Source organism: Hyperolius riggenbachi, chromosome 2 (assembly GCF_040937935.1).
Source record: "Hyperolius riggenbachi isolate aHypRig1 chromosome 2, aHypRig1.pri, whole genome shotgun sequence".
Taxonomy (NCBI): Eukaryota; Metazoa; Chordata; class Amphibia; order Anura; family Hyperoliidae; genus Hyperolius; species Hyperolius riggenbachi.
In genome coordinates, this window is record NC_090647.1 from 70490937 (window position 1) to 70512027 (window position 21091).

Genomic DNA, 21091 nt, shown 5'->3' on the forward strand with positions numbered 1-21091 from the left:
TAGGTCAGTGTGGGTGCTGGGGTAGGCAGGATCACTGCTAGATTTGGGGAAGGAGAGGTGATTGTGGGTGGTAGGTGAAGGGAGAGGTCACTGTGGGAGGGAGAGGTCACTGTGGGAGGGAGAGGTCACTGTGGGTGCTAGGTGGAGGGAGAGGTCACTGTGGGTGCTGGGGAAGGAGATGTCACTGTGGGTGCTGGGGAAGGAGATGTCACTGTGGGTGCTGGTGGGGGGAGAGGTCACTGTGGGTGCTAGGTGCAGGGAGAGGTCACTGTGGGTGCTGGGGAAGGAGAGGTCACTGTGGGTGCTAGGTGGAGGGAGAGGTCACTGTGGGAGGGAGAGGTCACTGTGGGTGCTGGGGAAGGAGATGTCACTGTGGGTGCTGGGGAAGGAGATGTCACTGTGGGTGCTGGTGGAGGGAGAGGTCACTGTGGGTGCTAGGTGGAGGGAGAGGTCACTGTGGGTGCTAGGTGGAGGGAGAGGTCACTGTGGGTGCTAGGTGGAGGGAGAGGTCACTGTGGGTGCTAGGTGGAGGGAGAGGTCACTGTGGGTGCTAGGTGGTGGGAGAGGTCACTGTGGGTGCTGGTGGAGGGAGAGGTCACTGTGGGTGCTAGGTGGAGGGAGAGGTCACTGTGGGTGCTAGGTGGAGGGAGAGGTCACTGTGGGTGCTAGGTGGAGGGAGAGGTCACTGTGGGTGCTAGGTGGATGGAGAGGTCACTGTGGGTGCTGAGGAGGGAGAAGTCACTGTGGGTGCTAGGTGGATGGAGAGGTCCTTGTGGGTGAGGGAGAAGTCACTATGGGTGCTTGGGGAGGTAGAGGTCAGTATGGGTCCTAGGTGGAGGGTGAGGTCAGTATGCCACACTAGGATTCCTATCCAGGCCTCTTCACCTGAAAGTGCCCCAGGCGGAGGCGGAGCTTCTCACGGGTGGGTGGGGCTTACCGCGGTAGGGGTGGGGCTTATTTTGCGCGATCAGAGGGGCCTTTTTTGCTGCTTTAAAAAGGGGGGGGGGCCTGGGCACCCAGAGCACCCCCCTCTGCACGTGCCTGTTCAGTAATAAGGTAGGGTGGCCTATATCCTAAATGCAGTAGTTACAGATCAGTCCCTGAGCCTATAAATGGCCATTATAAAAACAGCCTATTATGTGGTCACAGTAATAGTAAAGGCATCTATCAAGCATAGTACAAAAACAATGAACATTCTCTTCATATTTATCTAGTTGGATTATGTAGGCCCCCTCCTTAGTCCTGTAGGTAACAACAAAGGAGAATACAAATACAGATCTTCACCCAGAGAGAATTGAGCTTCTATATAACTGCTTTGTCTCTTCAGTCCTTCGGTAAGTAGTGTTTTAGGCGAAGGGCTGGTGGTGGCCATCTCTGATCCTCTGGTGTCCAACAAACAGGCTTCAACCTTCCAAACATCAAAGATGATCACTTACAATCCTTTCGCAGCTGACACACTACTGCATTTCAGAATAGATCAGGTGACTCCCCAAAAAGGAAATTCACTTAACAGAAATGTGATGGAGCTCCTTGTGTTCCTGCTTCTTGGAAGTATCTGATTCCAGAGCTGCCTCCACATCTAACATGGCATTTCCATCAGTGTCTCCATTAGTACTCTCTGCTGGAACCTCTGAAGTGTATGTGGTTACGCTGCAGTATATGACGAACCCCATCATGATTATTACAAATGACAGAATGTAGAGACCAGAAAACTGCAAAGGAAAACAAAGCAAGTTAAAGAGGAACTGTAACAACATACAGTAGATTGCAGTCAGTTATTCAGGATACCCACTTTTATGGTAATTTTCCTATACCAATATATTACTGTATATGGAATGTAGCCCCTCCCTGCCAGAGAGGCTTAACCTAGGCTGTTTATTATGCAGAACTCTCCCCCCTCCCACCAGCATTCTGGGAGATCAGAAATCTTTACTACTGGCTTTAGAACTCTCAGTAAATGAACATTCAGCAGAGATCACCTGCCAGTATTAAAGAAGTTGCTGTCTGTGATACATTTCAGAAAGTGAATCCGGGAGAGTCAGGATTTTACAATTGGCAAACACTGACTAAATTATTTATAAATCAATATTATTAAAAAAAAACAATTGCATTTTGACTACAGTTATTATTTAAGCTTATATTAATGCACAGATAGATGGAAGACTCTGGTTCTTGTAGATCAGGGGTGCCCACACTTTTTTGGCTCGTGAGCTCGGCGCGTTTGCCGAGTCCAGGAGATCTACCAACACTTTGAATGTTGCCGAACATCAACTCTAGTTTCAGCATAGGTTTTACATTTTTTTTGTAGCCTTCACTCTCTACACACATCAGTAAGCCTAAGGCTCCCTGCACACTGCAAATCCGTTTTCCGATTCCGTTTCCGATTTTCAATTCCGATTTTCCCTGAATACATTCAACAGAAAAACGGATCAAAAACCGCAGCATGCAGTAAAGATTAAAAATCTGAATCTGAATCGGATGTAAAAACCGATTAAAAAGTGGAATCTGAATCGGAAATGCATGCAGTGTGCAAGAGGCCTTAGCTGCGCATGATTAAGATGGTAGTCCACTGGTATACCTTTCTGGAAAAACTGAGTAGGTACCAACCATTGTATATTGGGAACACGCCACAAAACCTGCAATTTTGGAATTATTTAACCATTTCGGTTTGGGCCTTGATAATGTCCTTGAGATCTCTCTCCTTGCTCATTTTCATAGTTCTATTCAACTTCATGAGCTAATTCACTAATTGCCCACTACATCTGTCTTCCTGACAGGTGTCTTTATGCCAAGACACAGGATATTTATACCGTGCTATTCTCCTGGTGGACTAAAAGAGCCAGAGCTGCAGTCACTAGGGAGCTGCAGCCACTAAAGGCAGTGTGAGGCAAGTCAAAATAACCATATACAGGTCATACTTACCTCCCATGTAGTTTACTCCTCAATCCCTTTCTCCTCTCCTACGTCCTGTTTGTCCACTGTGATCTATGGAATTCTCTGTCCTCCATTTTAAAAATGGCCATTACCCCATAACAGCTTTCTGGTCAGCATACCGTTAAACTGTAATATCACCCACTTGAACCATAGGGAAACATGGACATTACCTTGCACATTCAGATGTAACTGACAGCTGCTGATATATAACTGACAGCAACTGGTATATTTCCGTTCTGACAAAATATTGTCAGAACTGGAAGGGATCACTGTAAGAAGAAAATGGAGAGCTTCTAAGAGGAACTGACGGTGAGGTTAGTATGTAATATTCATTTGCAGCTATGTCATGTGTTTATTTTAAATATTTTTGCTCGCTTCCGGTTCCCTTTAACCAGTACACTATCCAGCCATAATCAATGTTATGTACTATAGCTAGGGTATCATGTTATTAATCAGAGACCCAGCAATTTACTGCTTGGTTACCTTGTAGCCGAACAAGAACAGGCCGAAGAACAGGCTGTAGAAGTCAGCGGTGAGGATACCCAGGTTGACAGAGGTGGCGCTTGAGTGTTTTACGACAAATGTCATCATGGAGTACAAACCAAACAAGCAGGAAGTGTATCCAGCATATAGCAATCCTGAAAACATGGAGAAGGACAGAAAGGTCAGCGCAAGGGATGAAAGAGACCATAACTAAGTGCTCATATACTGCAAACAGTAAGGGTGTAACACACTCGGGACAACAGTCAGGCATGAACCAACCTTCAGTCTGCTAAGTGCAGACTTACCTCCTCCCCCAAAGTACTCAGCAGACTATCACTCCCATCAGGCATTTTGCTGTTAGCTGCACTATGGAATTTATCTCTGCTTATTGTAGAACTGAAGTAAGTTTATTTCCTTCAAACCCTATGAAAGCACATGAAATGGCTTACACAAAAAGTTTACAAAAGGTAAATGTTTACATTTACAATGTATTTTTTAGACAAAGGGGGGGGGGTGGTGGCACTGGCAGCGCTTCCCAAAGTAGGCATCTGTTTTGAATGCAAGACCATGCCTATAATTAGGCTCTGCACACCTACTGTATGCTGGTAGTCATAAGGGAAGCGCTGCCACCAGACCCTGCTGTCTAAAAAATGTAAGGTTACCTTATGGCTAGCTGCTCCCATTTGATATTTATATTTGCATTCTGTTTCCATCAGAGCTCAGGGCACTAGTGCATAATTGTAACATTTGTTTTGAATACAAGGTGTGTATGTTGCCTCTAAGGGGATTTGTGCACCTCTGTTGGTAGTCATTCCAGGGCCGGGCCGAGGCAGAGGCGAGAGAGGCTCCAGCCTCAGGGCGCAGTGTAGGAGGGGGTGCACAACTCACCCAGCTATCCTTCCCCTATTGTGTTTGAAGCAGAGAGAAATAAGAAAAGGGGATACATGGCAGTGACCGCAAGCCAGATAACTAAAGATTAAGGTGTTGGCTGGGTTGGGGGTCCTGGGGCGCCTCTTAAGGTGTGTACACATGCACTATTGCGACCGCGGCATGGTCGTTCTGCCGACAGTAGAACATGAGTACAGGCTGTCGGCAGACTGATGAGACTGTTTTTGACTGATCCACCCACCACAGGAGGGTCTGGCGGACCCGTCGTTTGTTACAATGGTGCGTGTGTATGGACCTTTAGTCTAATAGCAATCCGTGTGTGGTGGCTGGGGTGGGAGAGATAGAGGGGAGCACTTTGGTGTCTCAGCCTTGGGGAGGCATGGAGGGGCGCACTTTGGTGTCTCAGCCTTGGGGAGGGATGAAGGGGCGCACTTTGGTGTCTCAGCCTTGGCCAGGGATGGAGGGGCGCACTTTGGTGTCTCAGCCTTGGGGAGGGATGGAGGGGCGCACTTTGGTATCTCAGCCTTGGGGAGGGATGGAGGGGTGCACTTTGGTGTCTCAGCCTTGGGGAGGGATGGAGGGGTGCACTTTGGTGTCTCAGCCTTGGGGAGGGATGGAGGGGCGCACTTTGGTGTCACAGCCTTGGGGAGGGATGAAGGGGCGCACTTTGGTGTCTCAGCCTTGGCCAGGGATGGAGGGGCGCACTTTGGTGTCTCAGCCTTGGGGAGGGATGGAGGGGCGCACTTTGGTATCTCAGCCTTGGGGAGGGATGGAGGGGCGCACTTTGGTGTCTCAGCCTTGGGGAGGCATGGAGGGGCGCACTTTGGTGTCTCAGCCTTGGGGAGGGATGAAGGGGCGCACTTTGGTGTCTCAGCCTTGGCCAGGGATGGAGGGGCGCACTTTGGTGTCTCAGCCTTGGGGAGGGATGGAGGGGCGCACTTTGGTATCTCAGCCTTGGGGAGGGATGGAGGGGCGCACTTTGGTGTCTTAGCCTTGAGGAGGGATGGAGGGGTGCACTTTGGTGTCTCAGCCTTGGGGAGGGATGGAGGGGTGCACTTTGGTGTCTCAGCCTTGGGGAGGGATGGAGGGGCGCACTTTGGTGTCTCAGCCTTGGGGAGGGATGGAGGGGCGCACTTTGGTATCTCAGCCTTGGGGAGGGATGGAGGGGCGCACTTTGGTATCTCAGCCTTGGGGAGGGATGGAGGGGTGCACTTTGGTGTCTCAGCCTTGGGGAGGGATGGAGGGGCGCACATTGGTGTCTCAGCCTTGGGGAGGGATGGAGGGGCGCACTTTTGTGTCTCAGCCTTGGGGAGGGATGGAGGGGCGAACTTTGGTGTCTCAGCCTTGGGTGCTGGAGGACCTTGTCCAGGCTTTAAGTAATTCAGACTGACACGCATTGTTGAAAAATGTACAGGAGTGTGTTCAGACTCTAAGGTACACATTTTAACATTTATAAAATCGGAGCTCTGTATGCTGTGTGTGCATTGCTTCCTTTTATGTTCCTAGATGCAACCAATAGCTGGCTATGACTAACAACATCTCAACACAGATTTGCTGCAATTGAATACATTTGATTGGCTAAGCAAATCGTGTTCTAAGTAGAATTTCAAACTAGGGTTTCCATAGCTGCAAGGCTTAAAGCGGATCCGAGATGAAAAACTAACTATAACAAGTAACGTGTCTATATATCTTATTTAAAGTTGAAATGGTTTACACAGCAAATCTAGCTGCAAACAGCTTCAACAGTTTATGATCATTTCTTCCTGTGATACGAGGGCAGCCATGTTCTGTTTGTCACATTACACACAGGCAAGCTAATAGCATCTCCAGCCCTCAGCCTGTGAAAATTTCACTCCCCTCGGCCTCTGAAATCCCTAGCTAGTAACCTCCTCCTGCCCAGACTGAGCTCCCATAAGCCTTTGCTACTAAGGCTCAAAGTGCCAAGGCTATCTGGAAAAGCTGTGGGCGAGGCTTGTTTAGTTTTTTAGGGAATTAGAGTATTAAAACAAAACAAAAAAAGTATTTGGCTTGAGGAATGCCCTATAAACTAAATGAAAGGAACACAATTATGCTATGAGTAAAAGTTTATTTCGGATCCACTTTAAGTAGTAATCGTTATCCACTACACTGCCCATTATAAATGAATACAACCTTACTTTAAATCACATTATTTGTAAAATAAACTCTTGTTTTCTATATGGTTATTATGAGAGGCACTCACGCTGATACAGATTTATCCAAAAAGCACTGTATTGACCTGAAGAAGTGGGCCAGCGCCCGTGAAATGCATTGTCCCGTAAACCCGACGTGAGAGGGATATGGCCATATTTATTTCCTTATAACAATACCAGTTGCCCCACTGATCCTCTGCCTCTAATACCTTTAGCCACAGACCCTGAACAAGCAAGCGGCAGATCAGGCGTTTCTGACATTATTGTCAGATCTGACAAGATTAGCTGCATGCTTGTTTCTGGTGTTATTCAGACACTCCTGCAGCCAAATAGACCAGCAGGGCTGCCAGGCGAATAGTATTGTTAAAAAAGAAATAAATATGGCAGCCTCCATATCACTCTCACTTCGGGTTCACTTTGAAGCGCTTGAGTTAATAAATATTTTTTCAAACAATATTGCCTTATTCTTCAAGAGAGATAAGAATCACACTGTCTCTCGTTAATATAATTATCTAATAGAACTAGCATATTTCAGGCGCCTCCACCAGTGTTTGTCCTATGCTGGGAACACGCAATGCAATTTTCCATCCAATTGGCGGGGATCAGGTGATTATTTCTGATATGTGCGATCCGTTTCCGATCGAGAAAGGGATAGATTTTGCGCAATTATCATTGGCAGATCGATTTCTTTACTGATCGGGAGCAGATTGGACATGTACACACACTACAACTTCCTGTCCGATCACAAGTCGATCGGAGGGGAAATTGCATCGTGTGTACCCAGCATTAGCCTTTATCCCTGGCAGGGGTTCATACTTTTTCAGTTTTCCCTAAAAAACTTAAGGGGCAACCAACCGATACCTGCACAGCAGACCTGGAAAACCGAGTGGGGACGGTTATCTCTCGCAGGCTCTGACGGTGGTTGCAAGTTATTGCAAACTTCTTTTGTGAATATAAAAATCATATGATATCACCTGATACCTAACAAAACTGTACCATTGAGCTCCTGGTCTCTCGCATCCCTTAGACTCTTGGAGGTTATTGGTAACCACAAAGAGTCACTCCTTCTCCATTGTTATGGTTACTCACCTACACACCAGTTCCACGCAATCCGGCCAACTGTAACAGATTCCAGAGCCACCCTTGAATGAAGAAAAACAGAGATTAATGTAATTAGCAGACAAAGCGTACATCCTATTAGGGAAATATGCCCCCACACACCTCCAGCTTTAACCAATAAGCAGTGGGATGTGGATGGGAAAAAGGGGAATGACAGCCCTTGTAATTCAATCTTGAAACACTATATAAGCAGGCACTTCTTTATTAAAATTTTAAAAATGTATTCAAGTAACATGAAGCCAACGTTTCAAGGCATGAAGTCTCTTCCTCAGGGCATACGAAAGGTCTCACGATGGCGATGCGTAACACGTTATGTGTTACAGTTACGCATCGCCATTGTGAGACCTTTCGTATGCCCTGAGGAAGTGACTTCATGCCTTGAAACGTTGGCTTCATGTTACTTGAATACATTTTTAAAATTTTAATAAAGAGGTGCCTGCTTATATAGCGGCTGGAGCTCCCAGCCGCCAGCCCGAGGTCCCTACCGATGCAGCGGTTGACCTCGAGTTCATCCTTACTGCGCCTGCAGGACTGTCACTTGACAGTCAGGCTACTGGGCCAATCAAAGTGCAGTAATACGGTTCTTTGAAAGTACTGACCCCGCCGGGCAGGTTCAGTGGAGCAATCGTTATATGTAACGAAGCACTCTTTAAACTAATTGAGCCCAGCGTACTTAGACTGTGCATGCTATGGCTGCATAGCGTGCACAGGGAATTAGAACACTCCCTGTGGTCTGTAGCAGCCCAGCTTAGTGAATCAAGCCCTTTAGGTGCTACTGATCCAACATGATGGATCGCTAACATAATTGGTCAGCTGGGATTGCGGACAACTGCATTCCCACTATATTTTCAAATGATTTTTCCCAAAAAAAAAAAAAAAAAAAAAAAAAAAAAGAACCCTCCAGCTGACAATTACCAGAATAAAATCGTCTACTTTGTGTACCTAGCCTGAAAGCTGTTCAGACAGATATGCATATGCTGAGCACTCGCTTGGAGTTACAGTGGCAAGAATGAAAACATAGAGAAACTCACCCTGTATGTATTTAGAGTGTTTAGCCTGTCTAATTCCCTCCACCCCCCCCCCTGTCTGTGACTATTCACAACTGTAATTTGCTCTCTCAGCTATGTCAGTTGGCTGCCTCAGTAGAGCAGCTAATTTGTTAACACAGGATGTTAACCCTATGTCTGCTTCCATGAAAGCAGGAAGTAGACACACGGCAGATTCATTGCAGGATTTGTATCAGCTGTAACAAAAAAACGTTTTTCGTATTATGATGTTGCTTTACTTTTAGAGCAACACGGTGAGCAGCAGCTTGACCACACCTCCTCCCAGAGAACCAAGGTATTTTCTTCTATGGAGATCAGCAGTGGTCCCATGGAAAATAAGATATCGGGGCTTTCTGTACACTTACAGTATGGTTGCTGGACTAGTGGGGGGAGGCCCCAGGTCCCGACCATGTGTCTGTATGACTATACAATGTATGATGTATCCTGATATAGTAAACTTCTGATATATTAAACTACTTTGCCGTGTCCCTTGAAGTCTACTACAGTATAAAGGGATTTTACTGTAATACACAGGCCTGGATTTACCTCCTAGGAGCCTATAGGCACAGATGTCCGGGCACCCTAGACTCCGCCCTCCATGAACCCACAACCTACCGCCGAACCTCACCGCAAGTGTGCTGGCTGGCCTAGCTGTCACTTCTCCCTTATTTTTTCCATGCCCATCATAGCCAGAGCTATCCTCGGTATTAACGGACATCTGAAGTGAGAAGACTATGGAGGCTGCCATGTTTATTTCCTTTTAAACAATACCAGTATTCTGGCAGCCCTGCTGGTCTTTTTGGCTGCAGAAGTGTCTGAATAACACCAGAAACAAGCATGCAGCTAATCTGTCAGATCTGACAATATTGTCAGAAACATCTGATCTGCTGCATGCTTGTTCAGGGCCTATGGCTGAAAGTATTAAGCTGGCCACTAACGGTCCAATTTCTAGCGAAAAATCGTTAGAGCGATCAGAAATTCTGATCGGATTGGTTGTAAATAATCTCAGTTGATGGGCACAATCGATAATGAACGATTATATAAAAAAAATTCATCCGATTGAATTTTTGTCGAACCAAAATTTGGATTTTCTTGTTGGTCGTGATAGATAGGAAGCAATTGTTGGTTAGTTGATGGTGTAGTGAATGTTTTTTCGTCCGATCAGAATTTCTGATCGCTCTAACGATTTTTCTCTAGAAATTGGACCGTTAGTGGCCACCTTTAGAGGTAGAGTGTTAGCAGGGCTGCCAGTCAACTGGTATTGCTTAAAAGGACATAAATATGGCAGCCTCCATATACCTCTCTTTTAATTTGTCCTTTAATTAGCTAGAGTTGCTCCAAAGTGTAAAGAAGCTAGAGGTGCCCCTGGCTGAAGGGAGATCTGGTCAGTGGAATGCAGAGAACTGGGTGAGTAGCCTCATTTACACTATGCTTGGGAGTCTGCATAGGGAGGGAGGCACTGGGGGTGGGGACTGAGCCACCTTTCCATCATCAGACACCTGTAGGCAGGTGCCTACAGTGCCTTATGGTAAATCCGGCCCTGGTAATACATGACAGATAGAGACACAGAGAGATAACTCACAGCTGTGTCCCGCTGACAACGGTCCCGAAGAAGCCCAGCATGCCCAGGAACTCCACGCAGGTCAGATTCTTCACCACGTACTCCTGACAGATATTAGAGACCGCATACAGAGACGCTCCAACGATCACCAGAATGTCCCCAATCAGCTTGTTGGCAGCTGCAAGGTAATAAGACACAGACAAGAAAGGTCATTTTAAAGCCAGTACACACAACGGCAATTGTAACGTCAAGCAGTGGCAATTGTGCCCAGTTACAGCAAAGAACATGCGTTTAGCCGTGATTTTGGGTGCAATCAGCGGGTGCGATCACAATTCATGATGTGGGAAAATCACATAGCACTGGGTTTACTACTATTCATTTATAGTGAACCGAGCACCAGTTTTAGCACCCAGGGCATCTCAATAGCACATGAAAAGTGCATGCCAACAATATGTCTCATTATTAAATTAAGCTTTCATTTTAACTTTCATTTTACATTCAAAGTTTAGCAATTAAGTTTTATTAGCCTACCTCAGCAGGCCTGCCTATCCTTCCCTGGCCACAGAGATTTTAGGAAGCTAATTGTTTTATTGTATTCATTACCAAGAAGTAAACAATACCTTTTCATCAACACAGGGGGTGGGTAATTAGGACAGTTTCTTTAAAGCGGTATCCTCACCATAAAAATCAAATTTGAACAGCAACTGGTCTGAGTGTATTAAGTGATAAAGCAGAAAACTTTTTCTGCTGTTATGGTTTGGAGTTATCACATACCTTAGGTGCACTGGCCCTTTAATAGCCATTGCCATTCAGTTGCACGCTGGGGGTTCTTTTTATCTATAATATATTTCTCCTCTTCCATTTATTTCCCTGTCTAGCTGCTTATCAGAAACACCCTCTGATAACTTGTGTTTACAAGCAAGGCTGAGGTGACTCAGCAATTGGAAGAGTAAATAAAAAAAAAGACAGTTACTAGTATACACCTCAGTGGCAGTGTCTGAAGACTCTGGGAGGAGGGCAGCTAATGAATACATAATGAGCAAGAGAAGGGAGGGGGGAAACAAGAGTCAGGGAGGATATGATGTCAGCATTAGCTTGGCAAAATGGCCACTGCCTAGAATAGGAGTTTCTGCTTTTTCTACTTATATATGTGTTTTATTATTTCTAGGTTAACATGGGTGTCGCTTGTTCTTTAAAGAGATTATCTAGATTGTGAATGTGTCAGGATAGCATATCTGACTTCTATAAATAAGGACTCTAAGAAGGGGGGACATGGCAGCTTCTATGCCAGCAGAAATTCCAGTGAAAGACGGTGCTCAGTTCCCTTTAACCCAATACCAAAAAAAAATGCATTAGGCACTACATTTGCAATTGGATTAAAAACGGCTTGCATCATTCTGTACAGGGCACTGCGATTACTGTGTTAATGACAGTGCCCTTGTGATCAGCAACCTGCATGCACTTTAATCATTTAAGTGGGGGAGTGGGGAGAGATTGCAAAATTTGCTCTGCCTAGGGTACCAAAATAGCCAGAAACGGTCCTGTCTCTGACTGTGAAGATGCTAACCTTTGCCATCCTCTCTTCCAGACAGCACATCTGCAGAGACCATGGTTACGACCCCCAGAAGACACATCACAACGGCAACGTAATGGATCCATCTGAATCTCGTACGGAACAGAAACCAGGAAAGAACCATCATGAGAGGGATTCCCATGCAGTCCAAAAGCTACATAAACAAAACAGAAGAACGGAATCTATTGTAGTTTAGGTGGAATCTACATTGAAAATATTCAGCAAGTCCAGAGATTGCCGCACTACCAATATCTGGTAACAGATGGCACTGACTGTAAGCACATACCATAGTACTTTATAGCAGAGTTTAGCTGATTGCCTTGTCCAGTATGCTGATTTTTCAATAAAAATTGGACTTTGATCCAGCTGTTTGAGCGGAACTTCCTCTTTCTTTGGTAACTGTGAGGTGTGGCTGCCTTTGGTCCTGCTCCTGCCTGGTGTTGTGGAGTGGTGAGCAGGGTTTCCTTTTTCCAGTATATTGCAGAGTTCCCCAACTGAGGCCTCCAGGCCCACCAACAGTACATGTTTTGCAGAAAACCACAAACATACACAGGTGGGGTAATTAGTGCCTTAGCAGAGCTGATTAACTACCTCTGCACTGTTGGTGGGCCTTGAGGACAGGGTTGAGGAACACTACTCTAAAGGGTTCCTTTTAAGCTAGTCACATACTATTATCCAAACCCTGCTAGATTTGATGTTCCAAAACTGTACCGGGTATTCATCAACGCTACCACCTCCAGCCTCTACAGGACCTGAAGGCCGTGGTGTACCATCAGAAAAGGGAATCCCGCATTGCCACATTAGGACCTCACTGTGTAACACCCTACCTTGGGACAGTTTTAATGACAATGGAACCCCAGCGAAAAATTAACCAGGGAGGCACAAGTGGCATTAGGGTAGCTGCTTCTGTAATTCTAGAATATCCCCCGCCCATAGCCCCCCGATCTGGCTGCCACCTTCCCCCTCCCCCAGCTATTTGGAGGTTCTTGGCAGAGTTTTTTTTTTTTTTTTGCTGCATAGTGATTCACCTATTCTGTGCACTCCCGTCTTAATCCTAGCCGTGGCACCTCAATCACAAAGCTGCAGAAAACACTGCAGGGCCCCAGGGACCAATATATATATGATAGGTACCTGGGGGAGCCTGGCAGCACTTGGGGAGCCTTGGAGCAATTGCCCAAGTTGCCTCTATGGAACAGTTGGCCCTGTCCCTGCCATCACAACAGAGCTTTGTACCCCCGGCAATTGCTGCACTGGTGTCTCATCAAATAGCTGAAGATACTGCTTTTGAAACAAAAGTGCCTGGCTCTTCTACTGACCACATATGCTATTGCTCCGTTGTTATTGCCTGATGAAGAGGAATCAAACCTGCAAAGCGCGTTGCATATTTGGAGTTCATAAATAAAATATATTGACTGTCTTTACTACAGTCGTTGTGTGTCTACTTGGAGGAGGTAAGTCCACCACTACCTCCTCTATTTACCAAGAATTTGGTTTTTAAGCTTATTTGGCTTCCTTTTATCCTTTTGGCGCCTCTGTTCTCCTGCATAATGCTTTTGAAACAATTTTTTTTGCCAGGAAAATACATTCCTTCAATCTCAACCCAGTAATATATTATTATTTAAAATAATAAGGCAAAAAAAAAATATAGATTCTTTTCTTCTTACCTGGACACTAGTAAGAGTAGTAAACTGAAAGGCTTTCACCAAGCAGTAGTTTCCTTCCACATCGACAATGGCCAAGAGTAGATACTTCCACCACTTGTGTCTCAGTAAGTACAGAAGCCCCTCCTCTCCTAATTCAAAGACATAAACCATCAGATATTGTGAGATTCGGATTATTTTCTTTCGGTTTTACTGCTCTACAAAACACGGGTCGGGGGAAGCATGGAACATTAGGGGGAACAGCGCCGGGCCAGTGAGGGAGTGGATGCAGCGTCACAAGGCCAATTCTATATCAATTTCAGCTTAGGTGAGCATAAAATGATGATTGTTGATGGCTCGTTTGAAGGTATTAAAGACGGGGGTGAGTCTGATAGTTCCAGAAAGTTGGGGCAGCCCTAGTGAAGTCCTGCAATCTTCCTGCACAAGCACAGCCTGTGTGAGTATGCCTGCGCAGGAAACAGGAGTACTTGCTACTGCACAGGCATGGCCATGCTTGTGCACAAAGAGGAGAAAGGTCACAACCTTTAAAAAGGGTTCTGGGCATTGTCTGGAGGAGGACGCGGGAAAGCTCTGGAGGATCCAGAGGCCTCCTTCTTCTTAGGTAAGAAAGTTATATTTTCCTTTAGGTTCGCCTCAGGTTCTCTTCTCTCATCTCTTATTAATTTAAAGCGGACCCAAACCAAACATTTTTTTGATTCAAAATATTTAGTTGCACCACTCTGACACATACAAAGATAAATAAACACTCCTTCAAGCCTATGAGCATTTCAGTGCATGCTTTTCACCCTCCTCTTTGCATAACTAGGGTTATACAGGTGGCAGCCATTAGCAATTCCTCCTTTGCCGGACACCACCTACTCCACCAGTTTGCCGGTTTCTATCCCGGCAATATGAAAGGAAGGGAGGGCTTTCTCCAATAAATGTAAAATATTTTATATTTGTCATCATGCAGCTGAAAAAAGGCTGCCATTTATTATTATAATTTAGAAAATAGATTTTATTTCTGAAATCTTGTATGTTTAATTTGGGTCCACTTTAAAGTGCTAATATATTACAATATGGTATTTATTTATAAAACATTTAGTCAGTGTTTGTCCATGGTAAAATCTTTCCTTTCCTTGAGTTACATTCTTAAAGTGAGTTTCAAGTGAAAAAAAAAAGAAAAATATACTTATCTAAGGAAAGGGAACGCTCTGGGTCCTATAGAGCCTTGTTGCTCCTCTCCTGGTCGTAGTCTCTGACAGATTGGTCGGAGACCGCTCTCTGCCACTGCGGGGGAAGCTTTGGTAGTCTGCTCCCAAAGACCGGCGGCTCCGTACTGTGCATCCTCGAGCACACTCTCTCACACATCAGTCTGTCTCACGCATCAGTCTTACGGTGGAGCCAGCACAGGAACTACGGGACCAGGAGAATAGCGGAAAGGCTCTATAGGGCCCAGGGCCCTCCCTCTCCTTAGATAAGTTATTTTTTTTTTTTTTTTTTACACTTCAGACTCCCTTGCATGTGGCAACATCTTTACTGCTAGGAGGCGGAATGACAGAGCAGAAACAACACCTTATCTCCCAGAGTGTTGTGGGGCAGAAGTCTGCATAACTATATAGCCTAGGCTAAACATCACAGGAAGGACGGGGTAACGTACCAAAATACAGCAATATATAGATCCAGGAAATGTTTCTGAGGCTAACACCTGGATAATTAACATAAAATTATATATTTTCATATATATCTACTATAGGTTGTTGGTTAAGTAAGTTGAGGTCTCCAGGGTACACAGCGCTCGGTTCCTAGGTACTACCATCACCGAAGACTTGATATGGGGCGTGAACACCAACCATAAACCAGAAGAAGCTGTTCTTCCTGAGGCAATTGAGGAAGTTTTGCTGTGGGAGGTACTAATCAGTACCTCCCTTATCATCTGGTACACAGGGCAAATGCAAGGGACAAATCTTAATAGAGTAATCAGTGCCACCAAGAAAACCACCCCCCCCCATGGACCTCCTCCATACATCTAGAATGAGGTCCAGGGCCAACAAGACCCTTTCCACCCTGGCAGTCGCTTTTTCAACCTCCTTCCCTAAGGCAGTCAATACAGGACCATCCCCACCAAAACCTCCAGGCACTGGAACACCTTCTTCCCCAAGCAGTCCTCCTCCTCAACTTCCCTCCCCATTGACAACCCCAGTCTCCTCCAAATACCCTGGAGCCCCAGCATACATATACGTTTTTTCATATGGTTGACTTTCATCTGTCACACTATACCATATGTTGTTGTCATGTTGTTTTTGCACTCTGTGGCTGTTATCTGCACTAATTGCACTATTTTTATTTCCGTGTGTACCACAAATAATTCTGGGTGTGACATCTATCGCACTCGGCGAGTAAAAGTGATTCTGATGTCACAGCCTGCATATTGTGGTGTGTGTTCCCTGCAGGAAGCCTCTCGTTTTTATGCCTTTGATAGTTCCTCAGGCGTGGCAGATTTGGAACGTACCTGATCTACATGCCAGCCAGGATGTATAAACCAGAGAAAGCAGGAAGTAAGTGATGAAGTTCTGCAGGACCGGAGTGTTCACCATATAATTCTCTACAAGCAGCTCGCTGGTCACGGAGGTTCCACATATGAAGATAGACAGCAGCTGGCCCAGGAGAGCAATCTTAAAAACATGCCTGCAACATAGGAGAAGCATTATAGTGTTTTCACATTAGCAGCAACTGAAGAGGGGATGAATCTCCAGCCAACGACAATTCAGCTATTTCTGCTGGAATCTATTCAAAACCGATGAAGTGTGTGGTAGAAGGTGATTGCTTCCTTTCAGAGTAATCAATCATTTTGCTACAACGGGTGACAATCTGTTAGTGTATAGAGAGCTTCACTTTGGACACTTTAGGGACATAGAAAACTCACATTATGAAGCTAAGCCAAAGTCTGTGCATGAAAGATCTTTCTGCTGGAACAACTTGGCTGCCTCTCAGCAAGTCCACAAAACCTCAAAAGTCTCATGCCTAGAGCTGCAAATGAACAGGGAGAGAACAGGATCCTGACTTGCTGGACTAAATTGTGATTGTATAACCTGAAAGACATGGACAAGACTTCAAATAATTGGCTGCTGCTGGCGTAGTGGAAGCTGCTAATGAGTGTTTGCTGCTGGCATAGTGGTGGCTGCTGCTGGCATAGTTGCGGCTGCTAATAAGTGGCTGCTGCTGGCATAGTGGCAGCTGCTAATGAGTGTCTGCTGCTGGCATAGTTGCGGCTGTTAATGATTGTCTGCTGCTGGCATAGTGGCAGCTGCTAATGAGTGTCTGCTGCTAGCAGAGTGACGGCTGCTAATGAGTGTCTGCTGCTAGCAGAGTAGCGGCTGCTGAGTGGCTGCTGCTGGCATAGTGGCTGCTAATGAGTGTTTGCTGCTGGCATAGTGGCAGCTGCTAATGAGTTTCTGCTGCTAGCAGAGTGATGGCTGCTAATGAGTGTCTGCTGCTAGCAGAGTAGCGGCTGCTGAGTGGCTGCTGCTGGCATAGTGGCAGCTAATGAGTGTTTGCTGCTGGCATAGTGGCTGCTGCTAGCAGAGTGACGGCTGCTAATGAGTGTCTGCTGCTAGCAGAGTAGTGGCTGCTGAGTGGCTGCTGCTGGCATAGTGGCAGCTGCTAATAAGTGTCTGCTGCTAGCAGAGTAGCGGCTGCTTGCATAGTGACGGCTGCTAATGAGTGTCTGCTGCTGTCATAGTGGTGGCTGCTGCTGTCATAGTGGTGGCTGCTAATGAGTGGCTGCTGCTAGCAGAGTGACGGCTGCTAATAAGTGGCTGCTGCTGGCATAGTGGCAGCTGCTAATGAGTGTCTGCTGCTGGCATAGTTGCGGCTGCTAATGAGTGTCTGCTGCTGGCATAGTGGCAGCTGCTAATGAGTGTCTGCTGCTAGCAGAGTGACGGCTGCTAATGAGTGTCTGCTGCTAGCAGAGTAGCGGCTGCTGAGTGGCTGCTGCTGGCATAGTGGCTGCTAATGAGTGTTTGCTGCTGGCATAGTGGCAGCTGCTAATGAGTTTCTGCTGCTAGCAGAGTGATGGCTGCTAATGAGTGTCTGCTGCTAGCAGAGTAGCGGCTGCTGAGTGGCTGCTGCTGGCATAGTGGCAGCTAATGAGTGTTTGCTGCTGGCATAGTGGCTGCTGCTAGCAGAGTGACGGCTGCTAATGAGTGTCTGCTGCTAGCAGAGTAGCGGCTGCTGAGTGGCTGCTGCTGGCATAGTGGCAGCTGCTAATAAGTGTCTGCTGCTAGCAGAGTAGCGGCTGCTTGCATAGTGACGGCTGCTAATGAGTGTCTGCTGCTGTCATAGTGGTGGCTGCTGCTGTCATAGTGGTGGCTGCTAATGAGTGGCTGCTGCAGGCATAGTGGTGGCTGCTAATGAGTGGCTGCTGCTAGCAGAGTGACGGCTGCTAATGAGTGGTGGCTGCTGACATAGTGAATAGTGCTGGCATAAGTGGCTACCCTTCATCAAGTCCAAGCCCAAGGCTCTGGAAATATGCTTGTAATCCAAAACGCTCTTATATCAAAGCATAGTTCGCAGTGATGATTCCTTGCACAATCCAACACCATTTAAGAAAGATATTTAACACAAAGTATTGTACTGGCTAAGGTAAAAATGCATACAGTAAAACAAATTAACATGCACTGTATTTAGAAATGAATTGTGGCTGATGGAGATGAGAGGTTAGGAGGATGAAGGTTATTGTGTAGGAAGACTTTTACTATAACTAATAGAATCATTGCTGTCAGTTGGCTCACTCCAGTGTAGCTTTAACAAGAAACGTATCCAATGACAGGCGCTTTTGCCACCTTTTGAGGATTTCATTGTACAGTCCCTACACTCACATTAAAGAAAACCTGAGATGACTAAAAGAAAACTGATACATACTGTATATTCTGGCATATAAGACTACTTTTTAACCCTTGAAAATCATCTGAAAAGTTAGGGGTCGTCTTATACGTCATTGATGCCAGGTGATACACCCTATCCTGTTTCCGACGCTCAGATCTCGCTGCTGAGGACTGTAGTGAAGCAGCGCAGGCGCACATGTGCGAGATCTGAGAGGCAGAGGAGGAGGTAAATAGGATACAAGGGTGGTGCCAGAAGAGTGAAAGAGGCGTGTTTTATGGGCACAGCGCAATCTATTCTTCCATACCACTCTGTTAACAGGGAGACGGGGAGCTGAAAAATCCATTTATGGAGAGGGAGAGTTGACCAATCCAACCAGTCAATCGCCTGTTTACTGTTATATACTGGGTACCACATAAAGTACAGCACCAGTATCTGTTCATACATAGCAGCAGTATATCATTTTATTTTTTATTTGGTGTGTGTTGGAAGAGGGGTAGTCTTATACGGCGAGTATATGTTTTAACTGGAAAAGTTAGGGGGTTGCCTTATAAGCCCAGTCATTTAATACGCAGGAATATATGGTACCTGGGGCTTTCTCAGGCCTCTTCAGGCTAATGACCCAGTAATTCCACCAGTGAGGGAGTACTGCACATGCGTAACCAACCCTGCCCCCCTGTCGCACTCCCATCACCAGGACAGTACTGCGCAGGCGCAGAGACTGCGTAGACTGGCAGGATTACCGCGCCGCTTAGCGGAGGATGCAGGTGCAGGTGGCGTGGCAGGACGGCGAGGGACTGATGAACCTGAAGGGGGCTGGAGGAAGCCCCAGGTATGTATATTTTTCTTTTAGTAGTCTCAGTCCATCCTGCAATGTCAAAGAGAAAAGAACCACTGGCACAATTGTAATGGCGTGATGCAGTTTTCGTACTATATCAAGTCCAAATTTCATTAACAACATTTTGTTTGTCTTGCAAAGTGCTTGCAAACCAAGCTACTTTCAGTCCAAGGTTTTACTGGGCTCCAAAATAACCTACTTCGCCTGTGCCCCATGGCTGCAGCAGATTGGAAAACTTAACTTCACGTGTCCAATTCCTAAAAGTGCCAGTCTTTATCAAATAAACGGACTGTAGTAGGATAGCTCACACCAGGGCCGGCCCGCTCATGAGGCGGGGTGAAACTTTTGCCTCAGGTGGCACATTTCTAGGGGCGGCATCCGCCCGTCGGTGGGTGCGGGAAGCCGGCCGCTGAGCTGGAGGGGTAGCGGGCAGGACAGGGGTATTGGACCTAGCGGCAGGGAGGGGGGTCGGACCCCCCCCCCTCCCTCGCCTGGGTCCCGCGTCCTCCACTGCCCTTCAGCCTTAAATAGATCAGAAGCGCTACTCGTAAGAGGCAGTGGGCGGAGAGGACTCACCTCTTCCTCGATCCAGCGTGCGCTCCACTGACGTCACTTCCTGCAACGCCGCCCACTGTATTGTAAGTGGACGGCGTTGCAGGAAGTGACGTCAGTGGAGTGCACGCTGGATCAAGCGAGGAAGAGGTGAGTCCTCCCCGCCCACTGCCTCTTACGAGTAGCGCTTCTGATCTATTTAAGGCTGGAGGGGAGTGGAGGATGGGGGTCCCAGGCGAGGGAGGGGGTGTCCGACCCCCCTCCCCGCCGCTAGGCCCAATACCCCCGTCCTGCCCGCTACCCCTCCAGCTCCCCCCCCCCCCCCCCCACGGGGGGGCGGGGGAGGCAGCAATAATTTTTTCAAAATTTGCCTCAGGCGGCAGAAAGTCTAGGGCCGGCCCTGGCTCACACGTATCGGATAGAATATGGCTCCTTAGTCATGGCTGCAACCCTGAAGTGCTTTGAGTCGGCCAAGATGTTCTGTGTCTTGTCTATGCCAAAAGTAATGCAGTTTTTTAACAGGAAAAAAAAAATCACATGGTTTTAGAAACTGCAGTATGTCATAGGAAGTGTGAAAGTAACATTGTAAACTGCTGACATAGTACATCATACAAACATGCACACAAGCAGAGCAGCAAGAGAGAGCAAGAGAGAGGAGGAGAGAGCAAGTTTCAGGAGAGTATTATCACAAGTTTTCCTAAAACAAATGTATATACAGTACAGTATTACCATGAGAAGATCTTCCTGCAGAGCCTTCTGTACTTGGGCTCCCGGCATCCTGGGGGCTTTGGCAGGGCTAGAAGGGGCTGGCTGGCCTCTGCATCAGCCATCCTGCAGCTTGCAACAAGAAGACTGACCAGCAAGACTCATTCAGCAAGATAAGGAGAAGGACTACAGCCCTAAACAATGCAAACACTCAGCACCGGCAGGATCAGATTTCACAGCTCTAGCATAAGGTTGTGACATGGCATTACTCTGAATAGACAGTCATTGCCTGGTCTGTTTACAGCTGGATCAGGCAATGGTCATGTGGCTCTGCAAGTCCCTAATGCATGCAAACAGGCTGCCCTGCTTCAGCGAATAGCAACAACAGGCTGGATAACATTGTTCTTTGCATTCAACCACAGTGTGAAGACTCCTCCTTCAATCCTCCACAGGAAACTCCCTGAATGTACATTGATTGCTGCCACACATTATGCAAACTAGCTGTATAATTGTCATCGGTGTATAGCCTTTTTTTTCCCCAAAAATTTTATTAAATTTTCCATTTTCAAAAGATACATTAAGGCTAACAATATGGCCAAGTAGTATCGTAACAGTCAACGTAACATTGATCAGATGTCATACAATAACGGGGTGATAAACGTAACATTGGTCAAACAGCTATCATGCAATAAGAGGA

The 21091-nt window shown here is 46.5% G+C and overlaps 1 protein-coding gene across 1 annotated transcript; it reads right to left on the minus strand.

Moving 5' to 3' along the window:
• Nucleotides 1–664: 664 nt before the first annotated feature.
• On the minus strand, nt 665–20707 carry LOC137545538 (solute carrier family 35 member F2-like). Its single transcript, XM_068266888.1, has 8 exons — nt 20419–20707; nt 15928–16103; nt 13440–13567; nt 11770–11929; nt 10224–10380; nt 7566–7618; nt 3418–3572; nt 665–1712 (listed from the first exon to the last, which is right to left on the minus strand). Exons 1-8 carry the CDS (start codon nt 20517–20519, stop codon nt 1503–1505), a joined length of 1140 nt encoding a protein of 379 aa, XP_068122989.1. The 5' UTR covers nt 20520–20707; the 3' UTR covers nt 665–1502.
• Nucleotides 20708–21091: the final 384 nt, after the last annotated feature.